Below are 10,252 nucleotides of genomic sequence, written 5' to 3' on the forward strand. Positions count from 1 at the left end.
AGTTAACGGGCACCCTAACCAAAGGCTCTGCTTCTTGGAATTGCTGTGGGGATTGCATGATGCTTTGTGCAATAGGTTGTTACAGTGAGCCGTGATTTCCTGGGGGATTGTTTTGAGCCTCTGGAAAAATCCCCTTGTTGTTTCAATAGCAAAAGTTCATTCTCAACTTACCCTCCTGAAACAGTGCATTTTAGCCTCCCTTGGGTAGAGGTGGCTGTATTCCAGAGTTGCATGTCTATAGACAGTGGGTGAGCCGTATGTATATGCACAATCTAGAAAGAGTTCCTGGTGCTTGCACAATGGAAGCTGTGGTCCAGTAGGTAGGGACTGCCCTAGTTCATTTCCCAGCTCTGCCACTGACTTCCTGTGTGGCCTTGGCCAGGTCACTTTGCAGGGGCCACTAATTTTGTGTGCTTCCACTTTTAGGTGCCCAACATGAGATACCTACAGCCTGGTTTTCAGAGGTGCCGACCACCCAGTGCTCCAGTTGAAGTCAATGGGAGCTTCAGGTGCTCATTACCTCTGAAAATCAGGCTGTAGGTATTGCAGATTGGGCCCCCTACAAAAAATCAAGCAGCCAGAATGAGTGGAAATGTAGGCTTTGGGGCTGTGCCTCAGTTTGCTCATCTGTAAGGTGGAGGCAATGAAACTTACCTCCTAAGGGTATAATGAGGATTAAGAGTCAGTGTGGCGTGATAGAGCACGTCTGGGCATTACAATAATGCATGTATTGCTTTCCATCAGTAGATCTCAAACCCCTTTGCAGAGCAGTTCAGTATTATCATCCTTTTGTGTTTAGCTGGGGAAAGTGAGGCACAGAGCGGTGAAGTAACTTGCGCAAGATCATCCAGCAGGCCAATAGTGGGAATAGAACCCAGGTCTTCTGAGTCGCACACCAGTGATCTATCTGCTAGACCATGCTGCCTCCTCTCAGGGGAGCTTATTTCTATTCCTGATTCCGACTTCACTTAGGCCTGGTCTACACTAACCCACCAATTTGAACTAAGGTTCGCAACTTCAGCTACGTGAATAAAGTAGCTGAAGTCGACGTACCTTAGTTCGAACTTACCGCGGTCCAGACGCGGCAGGCAGGCTCCCCCGTCGACTCCGCGTACTCCTCGCGCCGAGCAGGATTACCGGAGTCGACGGGGAGCACTTCTGGGTTCGATTTATCGCGTCCAGACAAGACGCGATAAATCGAACCCAGAAGTTCGATTGCCTGCTGCCGAACCAGCGCGTAAGTATAGACAAGCCCTTAATCTCTCAGTGCCTCAGTTCCCCATCTGTAAACTGGAGGTAAGAACGCTTACAAATGGTTTGAAGTCTGCTGACAAAAAGTGCCGTGTAAGTGCAGAGTATTATACGCTGCTTGCGTTGCCTTTACGGAGATCCACTCCAACCACCTCGCCTCAAGACGGACTGGATAGCAGACTTAAAATGTCTCCTACCCAATATATTGCATCACCCTAGGGCTTTCTGTGTCCCTGCCCCAGGGCCAGTTGTGCAGGCACTGTGATTGATATCGCTAGGAAGTCTGCGATGCTGGAATGCCGCATGCCAGGCGCTCTGGGCTTGTGAGCTGACACTTGTTAATGCGGCTAGTCACTCTGCTTCCACTTGCAATAAACTGGCCCACTCCGGAGACCCCACTGGCTTGTATCTGGACTTTCACACATGCAATGCACAAGGTGCTGACTACAGCAGCAGGAATAGATTTCCCAGCTAGAGTTGGGGTCAAACAGAGAGCAGCCTCTTGACCTACATGCTCAAACCTCTCTCTTTTGGGCCTTGTCCATGCTTTGATCAGAACTGCAGACATGGGTAGCTGTAGCACCAGCTGCCCTCTGCTGCTGACTTTAGCCTGAAGCTAAGAAGCGAGTTTGCTCTATATGGCCCTTTTGATTCTTCTGCCAAGGCTGCTAATGAAGGAGCCAATTGGTACTGGTTCTGGTGGCGATTTTTGTGACATGGCCCCTGTCCATCAGGCACTGGGACAGAGACCGTCCAAATTTGTTCCACATAAGTCGTAAATCTTCATTGTGAGCCCAACCCACTGTCGCCCTGAATGTAATCTAGTCATTTCCATCCAGTTGGTTTCACTCACCAACCCATGGAGAGTGGAGGTAAAGAGCAGACATTGGAGTTTGCAAGCCACCCTCCAGCCACTGTTTAGCCAGAGGTAGAAAAGCACTTGAAAAGAGTCCAGAGGGAGCTGCACCTGGCCGCTGAGAGATGGACTAGCTGACCCGCACTGATAGCTATTTCCTGTCTCTAACTTTTCCGATTCTGTGATAACGTTTCCCAGAGCTGAGCGACACAGGCAGAGAGGGGGAAACAGATGGAGCAGAGGAAAAGGAAACAGAGAGGCAGAAAGAGATCCAAGCAGGTATCTTTCAGGCTAGAATCAGTGAGGAAAGGAACAAAAGGAGCAGGGGAAGGTGAGTGAGGCTTGTGCCTTTAAAAGGGTTTGCTCAGTGGGATGGTCTAGCGAGGTATGCACCTTGCTCCTGGGAAGATCCCAGTCATACGCCCAGTCTTCATTAGATCTTTAACATTTCCCATTGTTGCTACCGCCGGTGCATCTGGGAGCACTAATGTAGACAAGGGACTCGTGTTTTAACCCCTTTGCCATAGACTTGCCGTGAGCATGTCAGGGCTTGTCCACACGCAGAGTTGCACCTGTTTAACCTAAACCGATGTGGTTAAGCCAGTGCCAAATGCCGTGTGGATGCTCTGATTTCAATTCAAACCAGGATTGTTCCAGTCTAGATTAAGTCGATTGGAAATCACTGTCAGGTAAGGTGAAATAAGATGGAATAAGAGCATCCATACGGGGGTTTGCACGGGTTTAACAAAACCAGTGCAATTTTACAAGCAGCCAAGGCCTCAGATGGCACTATGGTTAAAAAGCTGGCGTCTGCTCTACTCCAGCGCTCCCATCGTTAGTTCCACTCAGGCCTCCTGCTGGCCCTCTCGGGGGAGGGGGGGCAGATTTCACCCTAAAAGAGGGATGGTCTGGGGGTGCCAGGGTGACTATGTGGGTATTTACCCTCTGCTTTTCTCCATCCTCTCAGACAGGTTCGGAGGGCAACCCAGTTGATGGACCCAAAACAGGCCAAATGGAAGAAGGGCCAATTAATTATGTTGAAGAAAGAAGGTTGAAGGAAGGAAGCGGGCCCAGCCTGGTGAATGGGGGGAGCCAGCAGGCTGGGGGAAGTGCCCTGCTAATGGAAACGGACGGCTGGCTCTCCAACCAGCCTGTCGCCCGGCACTCGAGCGAGAAAGCCAAGTGGGAGAGCGCTCCGGCCCCGGGCCGGGGGGACGCTGCCAACGATGCGAACTTGGAGGACGCTCGGAACCTGGTGGCCTTCTCCGCCGTGGCCGAGGCCATGTCTTCCTACGGAATGCCAGCCACCGGGTCCCCGTCGCTGCTGAGCACGCAGCTGTATGAGAAATTCAACTTGGAGATGAGCCGGGGAGGGGCGGGCAATCCAGGGCTCTCCCAGCCCGACGGCGTCCCTGGAGGTGAGGACCTGAACGCCCTGAAGGCTGCCCTGACCCTGGCCAAGCACGGCATGAAGCCCCCCAACTGCAACTGTGACGGCCCTGAGTGTCCCGACTACCTGGAGTGGCTGGAGCAGAAGATCAAGTCGGCCCTTGGGGAGGGGCAGACCCGCCCATCCCAGCATCTCAGCGACGCCCACCACCAGCCCTTAGACAAAGGTGCTACTCCCAATCAGGTGCCTGCCGTGGTGGAGACGCTTAAGCCATGCCCTTCAGATGGCCTCCCCTTTTCCCAAAGTGCACTGAACATCGCCAAGGAGAAGAACATTAGCCTCCAGACAGCCATCGCCATAGAAGCCCTGACCCAGCTGTCGTCTGCTCTCCCGCCGCCGGCCAGGGTGACTCCAGCCACTCCCGGCAGCCCCTTGCCATCCGTGTCGTTCGCCTCTAAGGAGCAGCTGGTCTGTTCGTCCCCCTTCAGCCCAGACGAACCCCCGGTGCTACCCACATCCAGCAACGAGCAGTACCAGAGCCAGAACGCACAACCCTACGGCGGACACAAAGTGCTCCAGACGTCTCGGGCCCTTACGCAGTCCTCTTGGCAGCCGGCGGACCCCCAGTATATCCTCGAACCCAGCGCCCCCCGGGAGCCTGCGGGCCTCTTCCCCAATTTCACCTCCACCCCCCAGAAACTGGAATTTCCCGAGCCGTGGGATGAAGGACCCAAGCCAAAAAACAACTTGTGGATGCTCAACTCCGACCCGCCCGCCTCTTTGGTGAGCGACCCGATGGCTGAGCTGGAGCAGCTGCTGGGCAGCGCCAACGATTACATCAAGTCGGTGTTTAAGAGGCCTGAAGCAATGCCCAACAAGGTCAAAGCCGTCAAGCTGAAGCAAGAGCCGCTGGTCCCGCCTCTGAAGAAGGAAGCCGGGGGTGGCCATCCCAAGCTGGCCCCCAGCCAGCACTTGTCGCAGCTGCTGCAAGAAACGGACTTCCATAAGAAGACCCAGATGGTGCTGCAGCAGCACCTCCATCATAAGCGCAATCTCTTCCTGGACCAGAACCTGGCCCAGCCGGGCCCACAGGACCAGCTGCCCAACTGGTGGGCTCCCGGCTCTCAGGCCCTGCTTCCGAAGCCATCTGAAAAGCAGGCCAAAGAGAAGAAGAAGAAAATTCAGCCTGACAAACCCCCCCAGGTCAAGCCACTCCGGAAGCAAGTCCAGATCAAGAAGTCCAAGCAGAAGGATTCGCAACCACTGTTCTTGCCCCTGAGGCAAATTAGCTTGGAAGGATTTCACTCAGCCACCGCCCCTGAGCTCCCAACGGAAGAGATGCAGACTGAGCAGCCTTTCCCCGGCACCCCTGTCAAGCCCCCACCTCTTGCACTATTCACACCCAGCTCCGCTGCAGAGTCTCCACTGCAAAAGCAGCTGGACGACAGAAGCCAGGCTCCCAACACTCAGGAAACGGGCACTCTCAGCCAAGGGAGCCCAGAGGAAAACCGCCAGCATCACCTTCACCAGAACTTTGCATGCCACCCTGCTCCGCCCGGCACTCCCGTCTCCAGCTATGCGCCCTGCTGCTCTGCTGTTCCCTCCGGCGACGGGCAGGACCAAGCTCCCCACAAGCCCTTAAACCCGTCTGACCCGCTGCCGGCCCAGAACTCGCTCATGGTGGACGACAAGCTGGAGGAGCTGATCCGGCAGTTCGAGGCGGAGTTTGGGGAAAATTTCAGCCTGCAGAATTCTGACCTCCCGGCTCCGCTCACTGACGGGCTGCCCCCCCAGCCTCTCTCCCACCAGTCGTCTTCTCTGAGCCACTCTCCAGAACTGCCAGGGGGCTCCGACTCAACCCTCCAAGTGCCAGCTGTCGAAGATGGAGTGCCGCCCCTGGCTGAAGCTCCCGAAATGGGATCCAAAGGCTTTTCGCTGTCGCCCGGGATGGGTCAGCATTTTGAGAACCCCTTTGCAGCTAGGTCCCCCAAGCAGATTAAAATAGAATCTTCTGGTGCTATCACCGTGGTGTCAACCACTTGCTTTTACTCCGAGGAAAACCAAAACACGGATGCTGCTTACCTAGATGGGACCCCGACCAAGAACGACGTGCCGTTTACGCCAACCCTCAGTGGATTTTTGGAATCTCCTTTGAAATACTTGGATACGCCAACAAAAAGTTTATTGGACACCCCAGCCAAGCGGGCTCAGGCGGAATTCCCTACTTGCGACTGCGTGGGTAAGTGAAACCACTTCTCCATGGCTTACAAGGGCCTGATCTGGATCTGCTAGGCTGTGGGGGGAGTTTGGGCTAAATAAAGACTGCAGAAGGAGCGTGTGTGTGTGTGTGTGTGTGTGCGCGCGAGAGAGAGACACAGACTGGAGTGGTATGTAGGGTCTTGTGTTGATCCTCTGCGCAAGGGGTGAATTTCACTCTGATGGGAAAAATAAGTGAACAGGTTTGCAACACAGGAGGAAATATACAAGGATTCTAGCATCTTTGTAAGAATCCTGGACAAAATAAAGCTGGAAAGTGATGAACAGGGATTGTTTTCCCAATCAGGATTTGTGGGATATGCTGGAATCCATTGCAATTATTTTAAGGTGAACTGCAAAGACATTTAACTGCGGTGCGGGGGCGGGGGGAGAGGTGCATGCGTGAGCACACTTAAAGGTTCCACATCAGTAGCAGAATAGGTATGAGAGAGAGATGTGTCCTCTGTCTCGGGTGGTTCAGTGGTTCTCAGCCCGTGGGCTGCTTGTGACCCAGTCAGCACACAGCTGCAGCCCATGTGACATCCTCAGGGCCATATAGGTAGTATTGGATGCGGCCCACAATGGTAAATAGGTTGAGAACCACTGACAGATACAACAAATGCTGCATCTTGGCAGGGGGTTAGACTAGATGACCCTTGCTGTCCCTTCTAACCTATGATTCTACGTGCATATATTCCTAATGGTATACTACTAAAATCAAATTATATCTTTAAAAGGAAATCTCTACCTATGTTAATTATGATACCTTAGATTATGAAAACAAAGAATTTTTCAACTCAGTATTATTTTATTATTCTATTCTAACATGTATATTGTGGTAATGCCCCGTCAGGCCCTGCTGTACCCGGTACTGTACAAACTTATAACAACTGCCAGTCCCTGCCTCAATGTGCTTACATTTCAACTTTAATTTTTCTCCCATTTGCTTTTCCGGCTGCGGGGGTGGCGGAAGTTGAGCCATCTCCATGCCCCTGTTGATGGGTAGTTTTACTTTATGGATCTCCTTCACTGATGTCAAGCTGCGGCGTTTGGGTTTCTAACGCTGCCAGGAATGTTTTAATTTCATCCCAACGAAAACGCCTGGTCTTGTGGAAACTGAGAATAAAGAAATCACAAAACAATTCTATTCGGAGAGGGGACGAGTTTTCAAAAATAGCCTCTAATGTTTGGTCCCTCCTGTTTTGAGTATCAGATTTTAGGGACATATACGTTAGCTTCTAAGCTGCTGTAAATCGGCACAACACCGCTGGAGTCAAGGGAACTATGCCAATTTCCACCAGGCCTTAGAGACTGATTTTCAGAAGGGCCAAGCTTCTGCAGCTCCCGTTGGGTATGTCTACATTGCAGCTGGGATCAAGCCTCCAGGCCTGGGCAGACAGACTTGCACTAGCTGTTGGGGCTCCTGTAGAGACTCAGGCATTTGCCCCCTCGTTCAGATCCAGGGGATTGCGTGGTAGAGCTGCTGCCCAAGCCACAGTATCCACACTGCTGCTTTTAGCGCACAAGCATACCTAGCGCGAATCAGTCTATCCTGGCGAGGGGCCTCACACCTGGCTGCAGTATAGACAGATGTCACTTAGAGGTGTGGGTACGCAGTCACTCTGAAATCAGGCCCCTTCCAGGTGTCTCCAATGGAGCATCCAGAAACGGAGGCCCCGAGAATTAGAGGATCTTTTTGAAAGTTTTGGGGCTGTGCATTTTTGTGACCCTTTTTCTTCAGCAGAGAAAGCTACATTTTAGGGTATAAATCACTGGAACATGTCCCTGTAAAGATTTCAATTAAATCTCATTGAAATCGATTGAACGACTCCTGTGACCTTCAGATTGGGCCCTACATGGGCCTTTGCAACAGTGCTAGCTGAACTCTCTCGTCACCCTTCAAGGGAGATCTCTCAGGAGCACGTTTCGGGAAGCAGCCTATGTTGTACCTGTTCTGTGGACAAACCGCAATGCTCCTTCTCCAGCCTGTCTGCCAGTCCAGGAGGAAGAAGGTTGACAAGGGAGAGAAGGGTTCTCTGCAGTTGCGGGGCCTTTTTCCGGTCCCTTGTCCATTCACAAATCGAGGCAGAGTTCCTTTGGGTGATGTTGGAGGTTCTCTGCATGGTGTCCCTCTCTAGATCCCTTGCTTTGACCCTGGATCATCATAGATCCTAAGACTGGAAGGGACCTTGAGAGGTCATCTAGTCCAGTCCCCTGCACTCAAGTCAAGACTAAGTATTATCTAGACCATTCCTGACAGGTCTTTGTCCAACCTGCTCTTAAAAATCCCCAATGATGGAGATTCCACAACCTCCCTAGGTAATTTATTCCAGTGCTTAACCACCCTTCTCAGGGTGGTTAAGGGAGGTTTAGGTTGGACATTAGGAAAAAGTTCCTAACTGTCAGGGTGGTTAAACACTGGAATAAACTGCCTAGGGAAGTTTTGGAATCTCCATCTCTGGAGATATTTAAGAGTAGATTAGATACATGTCTATCAGGGATGGTCTAGACAGTATTTGGTCCTGCCATGAGGGCAGGGGACTGGACTCGATGACCTCTCGAGGTCCCTTCCAGCCCTAGAATCTATGAATCTATTAAGTTTTTCCAAGTATCCAACCTAAACCTCCCTTGCTGCAATTTAAGCCCATTGCTTCTTGTCCTATCCTCAGAGGTTAAGAAGAACAATTCTTCTCCCTCCTCCTTGTAACAACCTTTTATGTAGTTGGAAAAGAGAAGACTGACAGGGAACATGATAACAGTTTTCAGACTAAACAAACCCAGTTTTTCAATTTTCCTTCATAGGTCATGTTTTCTAGACCTTTAATCATTTTTGTTGCTCTTCTCTGGACTCTCTCCAATTTGTCCACATCTTTCCTGAAATATGGTGCCCAGAACTGGACATGCTACTCCCGTTGAGGCCTAATCAGCGCAAAGTAGAGCGGAAGAATTTCTTCTTGTGTCTTGCTTACAACACTCCTGCTAATACATCTTCAACCCCCATCCTTGTTTTTTTATTTTATGTCCCCTGTCTGCAGTTAAATTGGAGTCCTGTGGCCCCTCCCTCACCTGAGAGGGTGGGCCTTCTGGTCTGATAGGCTCCGCCTACCCCCTGAGGCTTTAAATAGGCTGGGTGTTTTCACCAATATTGCGCTCGGATAGAAAAGCTAAGGAAAGAATTTGGGGTGTATTGGAAACAACAGAGGGCCACAAAAAGAAGACCCCTTCTTTGATTGGGAGCTGTCTTCTGCCAAACAAAAGCTCAGTTTTTATCAGCCGTCATTATTTATTGATTGGCTTGTACATTTAAAGTGGTGATTGTACCAAACGGCACCAAAGAAATGCAGAGAAACTCCCAGCGTTTGTGGAGTTGAAACTTTCATCATGTTTGAGTTTTGCCTCCACTGCCAGGAAAGATTTGGGTTATTTTGGGCAGGAAAGAAAAGAAAGAAAGAAAAGCTGCAAGAGAAAGCAATTAAGTAGGACTTGGTACTTTATGAGGTGTCTCTGCTGTTAGACTAATAAAATCAGACTCCTCTGCGTGTCACTTATTGATCTCTGTCTGGACGCCTGCAGCCCAGCTGAGATTTGCTTTCTCCTTTCCTTGGCACGGGGCCAGTTAGACATGACGGGAATAAAAATTAGGACTGGGGAGGAGTGAGGGAAAAAAACAAAAACCCAACCACAAACTCCTGCCTAACTAAGGAGCCTTCTGTGCTCACTAAAGCCCCAAGGAAAGTGCTGTTAATCTGACTGCAGGTTCCCTGCCAGGAGAGTGAGTTCTCTAGGTCCTCTGAGGTTGGCAAGCTCACGCTGAGTTTTATCCAAAGCCCATTGAAGTTAATGGGAATCTGATTTCCATGGAGTTTGGATCAGGCCCACTTTCTTCCCTGATTAGCAAACTTCCTAAGCCCTCCAATCTCTCTAGAAGCGCCAGAAGAGCTCCATTAATTCTCCCGGCCCAGCAAGTTCTCTGTGAGGTCACAGTCTGAACTGGGTTCAGTTAATGGTACCGGCTGTTCCACCTTGGATAACCAGCTCTCTAAAGGGCTGATCCAAAGCCCACGGAAGTCCAAGAAAAGATGCCGATTGTCTTCCCTGGCCCTAAATCTTCCAAGCCTCTGCAGTCCTCTGAGATCAATTGATCCTCTAGTTGCTTCCCGGTCATGGTGATGTCCCCCATTCCCCCAGTGCTAGAGCCAGCATTGGAAACCCCATTGTCCCCTTTAAAGCAGTGGTTTTCAAACTGCAGGTCGTGACCCAGTACTGGGTCACAGAATGTAAGGCACTAGGTCACGGTGGCTCTTGTCAGCACCACCGATTGGGCCTTCAAAAGTCCCGTTGGTGGTTCTGCCCGGCTAAGGCAGGCTAATCCCTATCTGTTCTGACAGCGTGCTGCACTCCAGAAGCAGCCAGCAGCAGGTCCGACTCCTAGGCAAGGGGGCCACGGGGCTCTGTGCACTGCCCCCGCCCCGAGCACTGGCTCCGCACTGGGGGGGGGG

The 10,252-nt window shown here is 51.4% G+C and overlaps 1 protein-coding gene across 1 annotated transcript in view; it reads left to right on the forward strand.

Moving 5' to 3' along the window:
• The window catches only part of TET3 (tet methylcytosine dioxygenase 3), a 158,090-nt gene that overhangs the window by 96,830 nt on the left and 51,008 nt on the right, over positions 1-10,252 (forward strand). Inside the window, exon 4 of the mRNA XM_034761729.1 lies at positions 3,075-5,736. Coding sequence (XP_034617620.1) covers positions 3,075-5,736 — 2,662 coding nt within the window. The remainder of the gene's footprint in view (positions 1-3,074; positions 5,737-10,252) is intronic.

The sequence above is a fragment of the Trachemys scripta genome, chromosome 2, assembly GCF_013100865.1.
Source record: "Trachemys scripta elegans isolate TJP31775 chromosome 2, CAS_Tse_1.0, whole genome shotgun sequence".
Classification (NCBI taxonomy): Eukaryota; Metazoa; Chordata; order Testudines; family Emydidae; genus Trachemys; species Trachemys scripta.